We start from the raw sequence: 18,423 nt of genomic DNA on the forward strand, positions 1-18,423 counted from the left end.
GATCTCATTATGGGTGGTTGTGAGCCACCATGTGGTTGCTGGGATTTGAACTCAGTACCTTTGGAAGAGCAGTCGGTGCTCTTACCCACTGAACCATCTCACCAGCCCCTTCTAGTACCTTTTGTAGGCCTGGATTTTTAGATAGATATTTCTTAAATTTTGTTTTATTGTGGAATGTCTTATTTTCTCCATCTATGGTGACTGAAATTTTTGCTGAGTATAATAGTCTAGGTATGTCTCTGTGGTTCTTAGAGTCTGTAGAACATCTCTCTAGTCACGTCTGGCTTTTAAAGTTTTCATCGAGAAGTCTTCATTTATATGTTACTCAGTCTGTTTTCCTTGCAGCCTTTAATATTCTTTCTTTGTCCTGTACATTTAGTGTTTTGATCATTTTGTGCTGAGTAGATTTTCTTTTCTGGTATAGTCTCTCCTTCTAGATGTGACCTGAACCTTGGTAGGCATGTCATTCTTTAGATTAGGGAAATTTTCTTCTATGATTTTGTTGACAATATATCCTGTGCCTTTGACCTGGGATTTTTTTTCTCTCTTCTATTCTTATTGCTACGTTTGCTCTTTTCATGGTGTCCCAGATTTCTTGCATTTTTAAAAAAAGAATTACTTATGTATTTATTTTATGTATATGAGTACTTTGTAGCTGTCTTCAGACACACCAGAAAAGGGCATCAGATACCATTGCAAATGGTTGTGACCCACCATGTGGTTGCTGGGAATTGAACTCAGGACCTCTGGAAAAGCAGTCAGTGCTGTTAACCACTCTCCAGCCATCTCTCCAGCCCTTTGTGCAGGAATTTTGTTAGTTTTACCATTGTCTTCACAGAGATATCTGTTTCTTCTATTGGGTGTTAAACGCCTGGGATTCTGTTTTTTATCTTGTGTATTCTTTTTGTTTGGCTTGCCTCTGAGGTTCCTGTTCGAGTTTCTAAACATTTCTAGATTCCCCTCCGTTTTGGTTTTCTGTATTGATTCTATTCCTACTTTCAGGTCTTGAACTGTTTATGTGTTCTTTCCATTGTTTGTTTGTGTTTTCACTCTCTATGGTTTTCATTGATTTATCTATGGGACGTCTTCATTCCTTCTTTAATGATCTCTGTCATGTTCATAAAGGCTATTGCAATGTCCTCTTATTGTGCTTCAGCTATGTTGCAGTATTCAAGGCCTGCTGTGGTAGGGTTGCCATGCTCTAGTTAAACCTGCTGGGTTTATGTTTTTATGCTGACTTCTAGGCATCGGGCGTTGGGAAGACTGTAATCCTAGGTGCTGGTATTTGTTCTTATCTTTGTTGGGTGTGTATTTTGTTCCTTGGTTTCTGTTGCACTCTCTGTTAGGAGAGTATGGTTTATTAGGTGCTGCCTGATAGGAAATTCTTGTGGGATCCTGATAGGTGTGGCTACTGGGAGTTGCAGGTAAAGTGTGTTTCTGGATATTGACAGCTGACACTTAGCAGTGAGGATGGGCTAGGGGTGGAGTACAGACAGGGACCATAGTAGGGAGGAAAGCAAGTGCTTGACTAGGATCTGCTTAGTCCCCTGGGAATGGGGGACCCTAGATGGTCTGCTGCAGAGCTGGGATGTGACTAGGGATTGGACTTGGAGGAATGGAGGGAGAGGCGCAGTTAGTGCACCTGTTTCACCTCCCAGAGTGGTCTTTGGGTTGCCAAAGAATGCCTGTTGGACTTGGAGGCTGGGATGAAGCAGTGAATGGGGAGAAGCAGGCTTGGAGGTGTGGATCTGTGTGATCTACTGAACATAGGGTGATTTGCTACAGAGCTTGGGACGAGACTAGGGGATTGGATTTGGAGGAGAGGAGGGGTAGGTAAAGATCTGTAAAGATCTCTGGATGGATATATTTATTCTGCTTAAAAATTCTAATGATTTATTCCTCCTCTTTCTTTCTGTTTTCTTTTTAGCTTGTTTTTGTTTTTCTCAGACAGAGTCTCATATCTAGTCCAAGCTACCCTAGAACTCAGGACCCTGTACCTCGGGCTCCTTGTTGCTGGGATTACAATTGTGTACTTCCACCACCACAGTTTTACCCCGTTTTTGTTTTTTGTTTTCAGAATTCCAAATCCAGACCATAAAGAGTGTTTCTTTACATAAATTTTTGCTATTGTTGCTCTCCTTGCTCCTGTTTAGTTTCTCAGAAAATACCTTACAGCCTGGCCATTTATTTAATGGACTTTATGGTATGAGAAAATTGTGTATGTGCAGGTGCATGTAACAGGAAGATAAAGTACTCTTGCTTTCTCTTTTCCTTTCAGATTTGGAGTTATGTTATGAAGCTGAAAATATGTCTCCAGAAAATCAAACCTATGATATAAATTTATTCAAACAGAGAATAAAGCAATTCAGTAAAACTTTTGATCTCAAGATTTGCAGTTTTACTAGTGGCCCCAACTATAATACATCCAAGGGACTACAGAGTTCTCAAGAAGGCGATGATAATCAAAAGATTACTAACAAGGAAGAAATGCCCACTTATACCTTCCAGACTCTTGCTCACAATACAGAAAAGGCATATGAGTGTAAAGAGTGTGGGAAGTGCTTTGGTTGTAGGTCAACTTTTACTCAGCATCAGAGTGTTCACACTGGAGAGAAGCCCTATGAATGTAAGGAGTGTGGGAAGGCCTTCAGACTCCCTCAACAGCTCACAAGGCATCAGAAGTCTCACAGTGGTGAGAGACCTTTTGAATGTAATGAATGTGGAAAGGCTTTTCATCTTCCAGACCTGCTTAAATATCATAAAGTCATTCATACAGGTGAAAAACCTTTTGAATGTGAAGTATGTGGGAAGTCTTTCAAGCGTGTCTCCCACCTTGTTGGACACAGGACTATTCATGCTGGTGTGAAGCCATATGAGTGTAGTGAGTGTGGGAAAGCCTTTAAACGTCGTTCATACCTAATGCAACATCAGAAAATTCATTCTGGTGAGAGACCCTTTCAGTGTAAGGACTGTGGGAAGACCTTCATTGTTCTGGCTCAGCTCACACGGCACCAGAACATTCACACTGAAGACAAATCATTTGAATGTAAGCATTGTGGGAAGATATTCAGCTGTGGCTCATTCCTCTTGCGGCACCAGAGTATTCATACCAATGAGAAACCCTTTGAATGTAATGTATGCGGCAAGGCTTTTAGGCTTCAGGTATACCTTTCCGAGCATCGGAAAACTCACACTGATGAGAGACCTTTTGAGTGTAAGCTGTGTGGGTCAGCCTTTAGACGTAAGGACCAGCTTAATGAACATCAGAAAATCCATACCAATGTAAAACCCTATCAGTGCAAGGAATGTGGGAACTTATTTCGCAGAAAATCAAGTTTTACTGAGCATCAGAGTATTCACAGTGAAAAGAAGCCCTTCAACTGTAAGGACTGTGGCAAGGTCTTTAGACTTAATATACATCTCATGAGACATCAGAAGTCTCACAGTGGTGAGAGACCTTTTGAGTGCAAAGAATGTGGAAAGGCTTTTCATCTTCCCAGTCAGCTTACTTACCACAAAACTGTTCATACAAATCAAAAACCATTTGCTTGTGAAGAATGTGGGAAGTCCTTCAAGCATGTCTCCAGCCTTATTGAACATAGGGTTATCCATGCCGGTTTGAAACCATATGAATGTAGTGAGTGTGGGAAAGCTTTCAATCATCGCTCAAACCTCAAGCAACATCAGAAAATTCATTCTGGAGAGAGACCCTTTGAGTGTAAGGTCTGTGGAAAGGGCTTCACTGTTCTGGCTCAGCTTACTCGGCACCAGAGCATTCATACTGGAGAAAAATCATTTGAATGTGGGCAGTGTGGGTCCAGTTTCCGACTTAAGTCCCAACTCAATCAACATCAGAGAATTCATACTGATGTGAAACCCTATCAGTGCAAGGAATGTGGAAAGGGCTTTGTTCGTGGTACAGCCCTTAGGATTCATCAGAGAATCCACACTGGTGAGAAACCATTTCAATGTAACAAATGTGGGGAAGCCTTTCAATATCACTACCAGTTTCTTGGACATTTTAGAACTCACACTGGCAAGACGCCTTCTGAATGTGAAGAATTGTGGCGGATGCCTTAAAGTACATCAAAGAATTCATGCTGGTGAGAAACCTTACAAATGTTGAGATTTGTGAAGGCTACTAGTCAAGCTTGGTTTGACATACTAAAATTCATATTAGTAAGAAGCCTTATGATGTAAGATGTGGAAAGGCCTTTAATGATATTGCTAAGCTAGCTGCATATTGGGGAATTCATACTGGTGAGAAACTGTGAATGTGAGAAATGTAAGAAAATGTTTAGATTTACTTCAGCCTTCAGTGCACATTGGAGAGTTCTGAAGTGGAAGTTTCTGGGTTTTGGGGGGACTAAGTTGTGTCATGTGATATCGTTTTGAAAACTGTCTTATGAGAGGATGTTATGCTGAGAACAGACACGCGGTGTTTTTCTGGAAGCTTCCTGGTAAAAGGGCATGTAATGTTTTGCTGGAGAGGAAATGTGATGTTTGGAAAAGTATAACTCAACAGAGAGCGAATGACACTCTGGCATTGGTTTGCCTTGCCACTCTTTGCTGGTCTTTGTTGGGCGTTGCTGACACTGGACTTCACTGATGATGCTGTGACATTGGTTCACCTTGCCTTCTTTGATGATCATTGCTTATTGTGACTTTGTAGAAAGAAACGCACCAAAGAACTTGTATTCTAATGGCTTCTTGCTGCTTCTGAGGACTCGGGCCAATTAGCAGAGCCTTTTGGTTTCTTCGGGATGGACCTGCCATCCAAGTGGATTGAGCTACTGCTGCTGATTCATATGAACTGAACTGCTGATATCCTGACAGTGAAAATTGTAATCGCTCAAAGAACTATTTCTAAACAGGTCCATATCTGGCTTTGTCCTATTAACCTTTTCCTTTTTACTACCTCTGGTGGCTGGTGAACTAGAAGGGAGGTTAAAGTGTGTAAAAACCCTTATTAAAATAGGTTTTGAAAATTCTAAGGTGGGGCTGGTGAGATGGCTCAGCGGGTAAGAGCACTGACTGCTCTTCCGAAGGTCCTGAGTTCAAATCCCAGCAACCACATGGTGGCTCAACAACCACCCGTAATGAGATCTAACGCCCTTGTCTGGTGTGTCAGAAGACAGCCACAGTGTATTTATGTATAATAACAAATAAGTCTTTGGGCTGGAGCCAGCAGGGACTGAGTGAATGGAGTTGACTGGAGCAAGAGGGGTTGACCGAAGCGAGTAGAGGTCCTAAAAATTCAACCCCAAGAACCACATGAAGGCTCACAACCATCAGTACAACTATAGTGTACTCACATACATTAAAAAGAATCTTAAAAAAAAGAAAGAAAAATATTCTAAGCTTACAGAATTCATATTGATATGAAGCCCTATCAGTGTAAAGAATGTAGAAAGACCTTTGGTTGGAGCTCAGGCCTTCTTCAACCTAAAGGAATTAATGCTGGTGTGAAACACTATGAATGCAATTGCTGCAAATGGACCTCAGTCAGGAAAACTCAGGGTTCTGGTTACAGGGGAGCAAGGAGTTGGTGAGGATGACAAACAGACACGGACACAGAGAGAGTGTGTATCTGAATGTATTGTTTCCAAACAAGCACCAGACTTTTAATACAGAATAAAACAAAGAAGTAGGGTGTCACAGCAGGAAAGGTACATGGAAGTTATCTGACACAAAACAGAGGGATGCCTTCAAAGGACTGGCAGGAACCAGGCAATGTTTACAGTAAAGATAAAACAGCCCTGCCTAGGGTCAGCTAATGATAGGGACCAGGTAAGGATTTCACACCCTAGTCACAATTTATGCTATTCCTTTGAGCCTTGTGAAAGCTAGCACCATGGGGTTCTGCTCTAGCAGGCTTTCTCATGAATAATGCAACACTGTAGTTCCTCCTTAAGCCACAACCCTCCTTTTTCCTAGGCCATGGTAAATTCTTGCATATGGTAGTAACTAGGCTGCTCTTTTAAGTATCTGTAGGGAATCTCCATTTGTCAGAAGAACTCACCAACTTTTCTTCTAATATGCAATGTAGTCTGCCATACCTGACTGTAATGAAGATTCTAAGTATACTTTGCTAAGCTTGCCCTGAGATTTCTATCTGGCAAACTGAGATGCCTGATTCCTAACTGTCAACACTGAGGCATTTCGTCTGGATGAATGATATTCCTACGCAATTCCAAGCCCAGGGTCAGCTCAAGGACTGCCCAGGACATTAGAACACTGGTGGAGACTAATCTAATTTAGCTATATTTCAAAATCAATCCTTAAAGGCACTTATAATAAAACAATACTGAAAAAGAACAGACAGATCCATACACCAGACTAACATGGGAACAGGAATGTGCTATGGGAATGCCAAAGTTCCAGGAGACTAAGTTTCCGTGAAACTCTTTGCCTCTGGACTGCGTCCAGGTTTTTAGGCCTGTCACATGTGTCACTACTGGAGTGGGTGTAGCATGCAATGAATGTGCAAACACTTTTAGAATTAGCCAAGCTCTTACATCTTTTCAGAGAGTCTACAAAGATCCGAACCCTATGAATGTGGATACTGTGGGAAAGCCTTTATTGTAAATGGTGAGGTTAGAGAACACCCGAAAGTCCATGATCATCAGGAGTCCTATACATGTAACGAAGGTAGGTACGCGTTTGTCTGGAAATATTAGTAAATATTAGAGAACTCATTGGCAAGACTTTGATTGAAATGAAAATGAGAAGAACCTTAATCTGTCCTAGGATTTGGTCAACAAGAGTATTCATAATCACTTGACGTTAAGAAACCGGAAGAGACTGAGAATGTGGGAAGCTTGTTCAGAGGAGGCACCCTGCTGAGAAAACCTTCAAATGAGAGAAAGAGCAAGGTGGCCATCACGTTCTTGATATATGTTCTATAAACATAATTCGCCAAACACTACTTAGCCATGACAGTCAACTTAGAGCAATTATTAGAATTAGGTTTACCTAAAGTGCCTTCCTTGTCTCCCAATTAACAACCCATAGCTCCCGTTTGTTTCCTTTCTTTTTGAATAATTTGCTGATAGCCAGTACAATACCAACCAAAGGTGTGGAATAGGGTTATATTAGATAATAAAACACTTCAGGGAGTATTTGGTTGATGCCTGTGTTCTTTAAAGAATCTTTTACATTGATTTCATGTTTCTTAGCATTACTGTAACTCATCTGAGTGGCAAAGCATATTGCAGATTGCAGATAGTTTTGAAAAGCTTCATGCATTCACCCACTATTAAATTTTACATAACTTCATTCTGTATACAATCAATGAATGAGATAAACATGAGTGGATTTTCATTGACAATCCATTTTTAAGTTTGTGGGTAGAAATATTAAAAGTGCAGCCATAGACGAATAAGTGCTTTCTAAAAGGGTTAAAGCCATAAAAATTTCGAAAGGTAAAGCCCTGTAATTTATACTGTGTCCAGACGTTAAGATAAACTATACCTTTGTGACAAGGCAGAGATTTCTCCATCTTCTGTTTGTGCTGAGGTCATTTTAGGTTTGACTAGAATTTGACTTTCTTAGAATCTCCTGGAATCCTACCTAACCTCTATTCTAGTACTGTGAAACCAGGTGATGCCTGTGATAACTTAAGATTCCTGTTAAACTGCCTTTGTGTGCAAACGTCCCCCCACCCCCCAACTGCTTATCTTGAATTCAGTTAAATTGCTTTGGGCAAACATTCCCTCTGTAGCTAGTGAGCAAGATAAAAGAATGTAATTTTTTTTTATTTTAATAGCCTCTTGCTTAAAACATTTGTGCTCCCCTTAAGTCCTGAATACCTGAGGGTAGTCCCAGCCAACTGGAATAAGGATTTTATGTTGATTAGAAACTGTCTGAGTGGTAGTCTCTGCTGGACTTCCTGAAACACATCAAAAATAACTAAATTGGAATCACTTATAAAAATAAATGTGTGAAATTTTTATGCATAGACAAATGTTGGAATAGTCAAGAACACACTTCTGTATCCTCATCTAGGCTCCAAACTATTAACAGTTTATGTTGACCCTATTTTTATCTATATGGGATTTAGGGCTGTACCATTAAGAATACATCTTAGTGTTGGATATGGTAGTACATGCCTAAATCACAGAAATTTGGGAAGATGAGGCTGGAGGATGAAGAGCTGAAGGCAAACCTAACTATTTAGTGTCTTCAAGTTCACTTTTGACTGTAGAGACCCTTTTGTAGACATAACATTTTATACCTTACATGTATCAGTCAAGATGGACTGCCGTCTATACCACAGAACCATAATTATTCTTAAGGAAATAACCCAGGATTTTACAGTGTTCACACATTTGTCATTGTCCTCCAAACTGTCCTCTTTACAAATTAGGAGAGCCCTATATAGACCTTGCTCTGTTCTGTATTAAATTTTCAGTATTGATTGAACCCAGGGCCTGCTACATCATAGCAGTGTGCTACAATTCCAGACTTTAGCCATTGTATATTCTATCCAAAGGAAGTTAGGTTCAGGCAAGACATTTTGGGTAAAAACATATGTATATTGTATGCCAAGTTGTTCTGTGTCCAGAAGCATTTATGGGTCAGCTGCCACATTGTTGTTGAAATTTGTCATTTGGGTAAGGTGGTAGGTGCCAGCGCTCCACTAAAAGGTCAAGTTTGTTGTGGATAAGTAACCTACGAGCAGAGATACTTTAATCCTGGGTCAAATATAAATAATTCAAATCAATTTATGAATGAATATTAAAATAATGTTAACATAATTCAAGATGTGTGATGTAACTGATGCTGTACTCAGTACACAATTGGTACCATTCAGTGTAAGCAGGAAGCCAAGACTGTTTTGACTGGAACCCTGTTTCTGTTGGCGCTTGAGCGCTGAGTGAGAGAATCTTCACAGGATCCAGAGCAAATCCTGAACCAATATAAAGATGCCATAAGAAGTAAATAAGATGAAAAGGAAATAGTTTCTTTTTTTGTTTGTTTGTTTGTGTTTTGTTTTGTTTTGTTTTTGAGACAGGGTTTCTCTGTGTAGCCCTGGCTGTTCTGGAACTCACTCTGTAGACCAGGCTGGCCTTGAACTCAGAAATTCACCTGCCTCTGCCTCATGAGTGCTGGGACTAAAGGCCTGTGTCACTACACCCAGCTTTTTTTTTTTTTTTTTTTTTTTTTTTAGTTTCATGTTTTAAGGCTTTTTTTAAATGTAAGTGCACTTTGTGTGCGTGGTGTCTGAGGGAGCCAGAAGAGGGAGCCAGATCCTCCTGGAACCAGAGTTAAGATAGTTTGTAAGCCACTCTGGATGATAGAGCCTCAGTGTAAACCCTCTGCAAGACACAAGTGCTCTTAACTGCTGAGGAGTCTCTCCAGTCCCGATGATAATAACTTTAATGTGAAAAGAGAAAACTTTTTCAAGATCATAAGTTTACATGGATTTTTCTCCATGTATCTTTTTACAATCATTTGAATTTGATATTTTGCTGGCTTTTAAAGTCTATTGTTACGGTGCCATCTGGAAAATGTAGATCCTATTTGATAGTGCCTATCTGGAATATATTTACTATTTGGTACTTTCATGTGAATGACATCTTTGGGAGAGTCTGCTATGTTCCTAGTTTGCCACGGTGAAGGTATTTGTATAGTAGAAAATTCATCGATAGGTGTTTTCACCAAAAGAAAGAATAAACTGGAGAGAAGATCTAGTAAGTATCACCGTACAAGATACCGTATGATCACGCTTGTGTGTTACACAGAAGCATAGATTGGTATGTGTGTATTACAGGGTCATGAGTGTGCAGTGTGGACTTAGATGGACATGTGTGTGTTTCCACAAGGTCAGAAGTCATTGAATAAGCATAAGGTTTCTACCATTATTTCCCAGGTTCTTCTAAATATCCTGTAACATAATGAGCAAGTCTTCTTAAGATCAATTAAAATTTTCCTGAATTTCAAAGGTTCCAAATCTTAAGTTAAAAGTCCCAAACTTAAATCTGTAAAAGTTAAGGACTATTCTTTGTTGATGCATTTGGTGTGCTGTTATTTTTACACTTGCCCTTGGTCTGACAAGTTACGGAACTCTGGCGAGGGAACTCATAAAGAGATGCTCCCAGAGCCCATCCTATTATAATCAGACTTAACACAATATAAAGGCATTGTTTCATACACTGTAAAGAAATTTTGTAAAATATTCCAAGCTTCTAATACATAATTAGTAATGAATGGACATCAGCTTGGCATCTGAAACTACGGCTGCCCGTGTCTTGCATATTGTCTGCTCTCGGGTACGTAAAGATCTGTGCTAAAATTAACGACAGGCATGCACTCCACTTCTCCTAACTAGTCATCTACAACGCAGGTGTTAGAAGGGGCCTGGTGATTCCAAGGAAATACCATTCTGTCATATCTGGAACTTTGTCAAATAATGGCAACTTATATGTTTCCTTTCTAGAACTCTCACTACAACTAAATACAAATAAGGGCTTTTGTTTAATTATTCTATATTGATAGAAATGTAAGGTTTTTGTTTAAATATTCTATATTGATATATATTTAAGGATTTTAAAGTATTGTATATTAATATTTAAGGGTTTTTTGTGTAATTATATTGATAGAAATTTAAGGTTGTTTTGTTAGACTATTGTTTGGCTATATTGTGCATAAACCATTTGTTGAAAATGTGATGGTTCTTATAATTATTTCTATTGTGTATAAACTATTAATGTTAGAGGAAAGGAAAATTCTTAAACAGAAAGGAGATATGAAGCGGAAACTTAAGGCTCCTTTAGAAAGTCAGTTGTGTCAGATTGTGTTTTGCTGGGGCTAACATGTGAAGGAGTGTTTTGCTGAAGCAGACACAGGTGAAAGACTGTTTTGCTGAAGCAGACACAGGTGAAAGGATGTTTTGCTAAAGCCAGCGCATGAACTGACAAGTGATAAAGGATTCTCCGCTAACAACATGCGTGTATGGGTCTGCCTTACATTCATTGCTGAGCTTCATGCGTCACGACTCCATAGAGAGAAATCCACAAAAAAAACAAAAAAACAAAAAACAACTACTTGAGAAGTTTTTGCAGCTTCTTGTTGCTTCCTTGCTTAGGTCGATTGGCAGAGTGATGTCAGCTGATACAGACTCACATGGAGTTTTGCTAAGACAGACCCACGTGCTGAGGCAAGACCCAAGGAGGACACTCGATCTTTGGAGGGAGTATAAATAGGACCCAAGGGACAGTGACAGGGGCTTGCTTGCATAGCTAGCTTGGCAACACTTCTTGGTCACACATCATTGCTGATTTTCACTTTGTTGAAAGAGGCATGGCAAAGAATCTCTCCTGGCGTCCCTGGTGATCCTGGTCTCTCCTTTTGACTCCTGCCAATTTGGATGAGGCCTGGCTGTCTCTGCCAGGTTATGCCACTGCTGTTGTTTCGTGTTTGCTATCTCAACACTACCCAAGTGGACTGATGGTGTATCTGTGGAGTGTTTGCAAGGGGATCGAGCTGCCGCTGCTGACCTGTGAACTGAACTGCTGATTTCCTCACAGAGCAGATGGGAGTTGCTCCAAAGAAAATTTTCTAAACAGGTCCACTTCCCCCATATCCTAATAACCCTTCTTTCCCACGGCTGGTGGTGGGTGGGCTAGAAGGGAGGTTAAAGCGTTGAAGAACCATTATTAAAAGTAGGGTTGAGAGAAATTTAAGTCTACAGAAAGGCATTACAGGAATCCCAGGTATTTACTGGATGAGGTCTCATCAGGAGAGAGGGAGTTGAACATGTAGGTCTACCAAGGACTACACAACCTTCTCCAGATAGAGGGTAAGGGGAGTTGGGATCCCCACACAAGGTCAGAGAAGGAGAATCCCTGCTGGTAAAAGGAGTCCTCCATTTTGTACTGAGCTCAGAGGAACTACCCAGTCATAGAAGACTCCAACCTTAATTTGCATGGTTTCGCCACAAGGAATCAGGCAGGATTTCTGGCGTAGACCTCTGGTCCCATACTACACAGGATCAGGAAGTAACCAGACTGTCAGCCTATTAACTGACAAAACTCACTAGGGAAGTATGAGAAGCCAAATTAAAGTTAGAGGACTTGTAAGGAACCGAAACATGTGTAATATCCAAAACCTTTAATCTAAGCACCTTGCCTTATATTGACGCCTCTTATTTTGCCTTGTGGGTTAATTCATTTGTACAACAGCAGTATTACTGGGCCCCTGAAACTACTTGGTGGGCATTGGCTAATGATTTGACTATGCCTCTTCTGATGCTTTCCAAACTAAGCTGACAGGTTAATCAGGCCCTAGGGGTGTTAAAAGTTTCAGTTTCTGAATTAAAACAACAGTTAGGCCCCTTTACAGAAGACATCCAGAGGCCTACCTGCCATGTGGCCTGTGTGCAGTGGGAGCCACTATGATGTGCAAGTATGTGATGGAGAGATGGGAGAGAAAGAGAATTAGAAAGGTTTGAGCAATATGAAGAGAGGTGGAACTGGAGATGTGAGGGTAGAGAGGAGTAGCTTGATGTGAGTAGCCTGCCCTGCCACCTGAGGTCATGGTGGAATCCCATTTCTGGGTTTATAGCCACGAAGCAGCAGGAGTTATGTCAATGGGCATGGCTCATATGAACACCAAAGGCCATGCAGACATTCCTGGTCTGGCCTGCTGCCTTGGACTATGTTGATGTTCAAGGGTGTACAGGACTATCCCTACCCCACACTGACTGCAGCACTCAGGAGTGTTGGCCTACAGTGTTGTAGCTTTTGTTTCTTTTTCTTTTCACTACTTTGTGTGGATTCTTCTCTTACCAATCTCTTAACAATGCCTTCTCTGGCTCAGCTCTGCTTCTCCTGGATCAATGGTCTCATATTTTCACTCGGCTCAATCTCTTCTCTAGCCCTACTCTCTACTCTTCTCTCTCTCTCTAATCCTACTCAGTCTCTTTCAGCTTCTGTTTGGCTTTTTATAACCTCTGCTATTCCTGGAAGTCTGAAAGGCAATGGAAATAAAGGTCAAACAGTTCTAACAGCTAAGCATTCCCACAGTCAGTTGACTAACCATTGGAAATTCTTTAAAGGCCCAGGCACACAAAATAAATCATACTACATTCCCACCATTTTGTTTTTATAACAAACACAGAGGAATTGCATGGGCTGGTAGATCCTACAGCTACTCTTGTACCAGGTCTCAAGTGCCTGTAATTTTTTGTTGTTGTTGTTAAGGGCCACTGATCTACCCACACATGCTTGTTAGTCAACCATTTTAAGGGTAAAGCCATCAATATAATTTCAGCAGTGACTCCCCCCACCCATAAATTTGTAAACTCAATCACTATTTCCCTATTGTGTCCTGGTTTTGAACAAACAGCACAGTTGTGGAGGTTCCAGATGACATCTTTCAATACCTTCCACAGAACCATCTTCCATTTCATGACCTTATTTTAGAGAGTCTCTAATACTGAAGGAATATTAATCTTACTGCTATAATAAATAAGCCTTATGTGGCTAAAATAATGATAAATTCGTGGAGATGAGATTTATTTCAGAAGTGGAGAACATTTATGAACACTAACAAGAAAGAACCAACAGCAGCTGAAAGACACAGAAAATTCTGTGTGATTAAATTGGCCTATGTATTATAAGGCTGTGTCAACATCAGAATGAAAGTCAATGAATGTTTTGCATTTGGGAGGTGGATTTGTTAATATATCCACAGGAAATTAAAAGCTGGGAACCTGGTTCCACTCTTCCACATGTTTATAACCATTTTACTAGCACTGTCTATGGAAGGGGCTGTCTGTAGTGAGAATATTGGTTTTCTTGAAAAACACAGGACTATTATGGGAATATGTTTTCATTTTAAAAACAGGTATGGGATATGGGGCTACTTCTGATTGTTCACAGCAGCTGACTATGATTTGCCTCATGCTCTAGCAGGGGTGTGATTTTGTCAGTGGCAGATAGTTTCTATGATTGAGTGACATTTGGAATTCTGGAGACTTTTCAGTGGGTATGTAAATGCTAGGGCCCTAAGAGATGGAGTGGGTTGGTGGTTGGTTGCTGTTTGTCCCGGTTTCTTAAGTAGTCACACACAAAGATAAAAACCAAGCAAGAAGAAATTAGATATCCTGACTTCAAAGATTAAACTTGATCTAAGGAACTTGATGCCCTTAATCAGCAGGAAGTAGTCTAGTGATAACATCACCCATTTCCCCTTCTAACCTTTTTTTTCTCTTCTATCTAGTGTTAGGGAGTTGAGAGAATAGAAAGGGGGTGGATAGGCATGGAAGAAAGGAGAACCCACAAAACAGCCAAACTCCAGGACACCCTGGGCATATGGTCCAAGGATGTATAAGAAAGCAGAGGGAACAAACCATGAAGAGCAAGCCAGTAAGCATCACTCCTCCGTGCCTCTGATCAGCTCCTGTCCTGGCTTTCCTTGATGACAGGCTGTAGCCTGTAAGCCAAACAAATCCCTCTTTCCTCAAGTTTCTTTTAGTCATGGTTTTTACCATAGCAACAGAACGAAAGCTAGAACAGCAAATTGTCCAATTTAAACCAATCTTGAAGGAATTTGGAGTGCACTAGTTAGATGAAATCTAGTTCCTCTGAAAATGTCACACAATTCAAATCTAGGGACAGTCTAGGCAGTTGCTCTACGACTAAGCTAGAGATTATTTAGAAAAACAAGCAAGTGGCTGGCAAGATGGCTCAGGGTTAAAAAGCCTTGGCTGCCCTTCTGGGACTTGGGTTTGATTCCCAGAATGCCTGCTTCTGGCCTCCATAAGCACTGTGTATATGTGGTACACAATTATACGTTCACATACATTTTTTAAAAGATAAGCAATACCTGGAAGGGTCTGAGAGAATGAATGTTACTAAAGGCTGGGGGAAGATGGAGGTAGATAACATAGGTACCATTCCTACCCCAGCAATGCTCAAACACTTGCTTTTGAAACACAGACAGTAATTCAAGTGGATTTTAAAAACAACCATCTGAAAATTGAGAGTGATGAAAGCTTCTATGTCAGGAACATACCGAATTACTAGGGTATGGATCTTACCCCATGAGACAAGATTGTTCTGGGTCTCCAAAATCACATTTCTGTACAAGTCCTTCTGTAGAGTGTCTCGCTACTTCCACTCTTCCTGAGAGGTCTACAGCTATGTCCCTGAATGTCAGGGCACCTGAAATGGAATATCTGTGTTCTGAAAATAAAATTTCAATACACTTTCATGGTGAAAATTCCTTTGCAAGAAGTAAGTAACATAGCAAGCAGCAAAGGCAGAGACCAGCCTAAAATGTATAGAAAAACAAAATCATTAGTTTTTGTTTTCCTAAAGGATTTTTGTATTCCTAAAGGCTAGGGCATATGCACATATCTGACTTTATAACACTTATTATTATAAGGTGTGTGTGTGTGTGTGTGTGTGTGTGTGTGTGCATGTGTGCATTCATGCACATTCACATACTGTGGTGCACCTGTGGAGGTCAAAGGACAGCTTTCAGAACTCAGGTTTCTTTGTTCTACCATGTGGATTTCAAAGTTTGAACTCAAGGTCTCAGATTTGTCAGTAAGTACCTCTCTTACTGCTGACTGCTTATATGAATTTAAGAAATACTACTGATATAAACAAAATGATATATGACATGAAATAATATAATAATATAATGGAGTTAATGTAATAATCTAATGCTTGAGAATGAAGAAACAACCTAACTCCCTCAGTCCAATGAAGCATCATAACTCTATATACTGTGTGTATCACACACCTATAATTTATGTCTCAAATATGTGCTGTTTTCATCATTCTTTCATCCTAAAAAGGAATTTAATTCCTACAGAAACTTTTTTCTTTTCTATAAAAGTACTTAAAAATAATCACTGTTATGGAGTTTGTGACCCTGGAAAAAGGCCATAAATTCAATCTAATTATGATTAAAAGATTTATTTGATTAGCTGTTAGCAGGACAACAGCCTTAAAGCCTAATCTCAGTCATGTCATGAAGTAGGGGTATAGGGAAGGACTTTTAAAGGGGAAAGCCACAAGTAGGTCTTCAATATCTGTGAAAGCAAGCAAAACCTGGTTTGTTCTGCCAAGTTAAGTGCTGAAGGTAACTTAAAACTATCTTTGGGTGTTTGTGTAAGCAACTTACAGAAGTCTAAAAATTATAGTCATATTATAACAAGTAGACAGTAGTCACAGTTGCACATTTTTGGGTAGGGGTCACTGAGTTACTGGGAACTTATCTTCCAGGAACTGGAGTCAGAGACAAATGGCTGGTGGGTACCAAGATGGATGCCTAGCATAAAATGAAGTTTCTTTAAACATCACATCACAACCTTAGAACACAGGAATGTATTGCTATTACATGAATAATAAATATTTAAGTTATTTTATACAAGATATTGTCATAAGCAATACCTGTAATAAATAGATGCATTTACTAGCCAGGTAGTAATACTATCTAGTTCTATCAAATTACAGTGTAGTGACAATTTTGGGGTTTTGGCTTCTTTGAAAAAAATACAGAAATATTATAACGATGTTTTTGTTTTAATCCCAGGTGTGGGATATGGGGCTGCATCAGACTGTCCACAGCAGCTGATTATGATTTGCCCCATGCTCTAGCAGGGGCGTGATTTTAGCCAGCTGAAGAGTTTCTGTGATTGTGTAACACTTAGAATTCTGGGGACTTTTCAGATGTTATATAAATGCTAGGGCCCTAAGAGGTGGGGTGGGTTGTTGGTTGTTGGTCTCAGTTTATTAAGTAGTTGTGGATAAAGAAGAAACAAGAAGAAAAAGAGGAGGAGGAAGAAGAGGGAGGAGGAGGAGGAGGAGGAGGAGGAGGAGGAGGAGNAGNAGNAGAAGAAGAAGAAGAAGAAGAAGAAGAAGAAGAAGAAGAAGAAGAAGAAGAAGAAGAAGAAGAAGAAAAGAGGAGGAGGAGGAGAGGAAGAGGAGGAGGGGAAGAGGAAGAGGAAGAGGAAATATTCTCATGGTAAAGATCAAACTTGCCCTGAGGAACTTGATGCCCCTAATCAGCAGGAAGCAGTCTAACAATAATGGTGCCCTCACTCTGATCGTGATTCCTTTTCCTTTATACAGGAGTTTCTTTCCTTTTTTCCTCTATCCTTTTTTCTCTCTTATCTAGTGTTAGGGGGTTGAAAGGGTGGAAGAAATGAGAACTAACAAAGTAGCAAAAGACAGCTACATACAGCCTCAACTGTTGAAACTTAATCCCTTTGTGAGGTACTTTGGTTTTTTGTGGAGTAGAATACAGTGTCATGTGCCCATTGTCCTAGCTACTCAAGAAGCCCAGGAGTAAGGATCACTGGGAATTTGAAGCCAACCTTGGCAACAGTAGGACCCCATGACTTGAGGGGGAAAAGGGATAGCCAAGGAAAGAAAAGGTAAAAATCTGACTATGGTATTCAGAGGTAGTGCCTTGGAGATATAATTGGGGCTAGATAAGATTATTATGGTGAGACTTTATATTTGAATACTGGTGGGTGTATAAGAAGAAAAGACCAGAGGATATGTCATATGTGGACACACTCTTGTTAGTTGTCTTGTGATTCTCAGACCTGTCCTGGGATTCTGACAAGAAAAAGGTAATTGTGAAATGTGGTTCTTGGACCTTCACCCTCTAGAACTGTGAGTCCAACCTCATTTCTTTATAAAGTGTCTTCAGCTTGATGGCATGTGCTTTTATTTCCAGCTACTTGGAAGCCTCATTCACGGAGCGAGACCCTTTCATAAAGCAACAGAATACAGCCTCCAGTGTTTCATTGTAGTAACAGAAAAAAAACCAATACAGCTGTCTTCTAAATATAGGACCTCATCTTTCTTTTACAGGTAAGAGTTTATCTTGGACAAAATGTTGAGTCTTTCCCAATCATGTGACTGTATTTCTGTCCATCATTGGTAATAAGGGGGAATTTTCTGTCTGCAATATTTCCACTTTTCACCAAAACTAGCTTTATTCCAGAGCTGCAAGGCCGTCAACATAGAATTGAAACAGGCAACCTCGGGAGGTAGAGGTTGGGGGGAGGGGACCCTCCAGAAGGTACCAGAGACCTGAGAGGTGAGAGACTCTCAGGAATCAAAGGGAGGGACCTTAGATGAAATGCCCAACAGTAGAGAGAGGGAACTTATACAGTCCACCTCCAGCAGGATGGCAGTGCATCAAATGAGAGCGAGGATTGTCATCCCACAGTCAAAACTCTGACCCATAATTGTTCCTGTCTGAAAGAACTACAGGGATAGAAATGGAGAGGAGACTGAGGAAAAAGAAGATGCAGGATCTACTGGTAGTACTATGTCCAGTTTTCTGATGAACCGACAGACTGATTTCCAGAGTGGTTGTACCAGCTTGCAATCCCACCAGCAATGGAGGAGTGTTCCTCTTTCTCCACATCCTCGCCAGCATCTGCTGTCA

The 18,423-nt window shown here is 40.4% G+C and overlaps 1 protein-coding gene across 2 annotated transcripts in view; it reads left to right on the top strand.

Moving 5' to 3' along the window:
• LOC110298309 (zinc finger protein 60-like) overlaps positions 1-5,724 on the top strand; it is a 22,467-nt gene extending 16,743 nt beyond the window's left edge. Inside the window, exon 5 of one of the 2 annotated variants that reach the window (XM_021167475.2) lies at positions 2,279-5,724. In XM_021167475.2, the coding sequence (XP_021023134.1) occupies positions 2,279-4,080 (1,802 nt within the window). In that variant the 3' untranslated portion in view covers positions 4,081-5,724. The remainder of the gene's footprint in view (positions 1-2,278) is intronic. The other variant, XM_029479226.1, reaches the window with a different exon arrangement.
• The last annotated feature ends 12,699 nt before the right edge of the window (positions 5,725-18,423 follow it).

This window comes from Mus caroli, chromosome 7 (assembly GCF_900094665.2).
Source record: "Mus caroli chromosome 7, CAROLI_EIJ_v1.1, whole genome shotgun sequence".
Taxonomy (NCBI): Eukaryota; Metazoa; Chordata; class Mammalia; order Rodentia; family Muridae; genus Mus; species Mus caroli.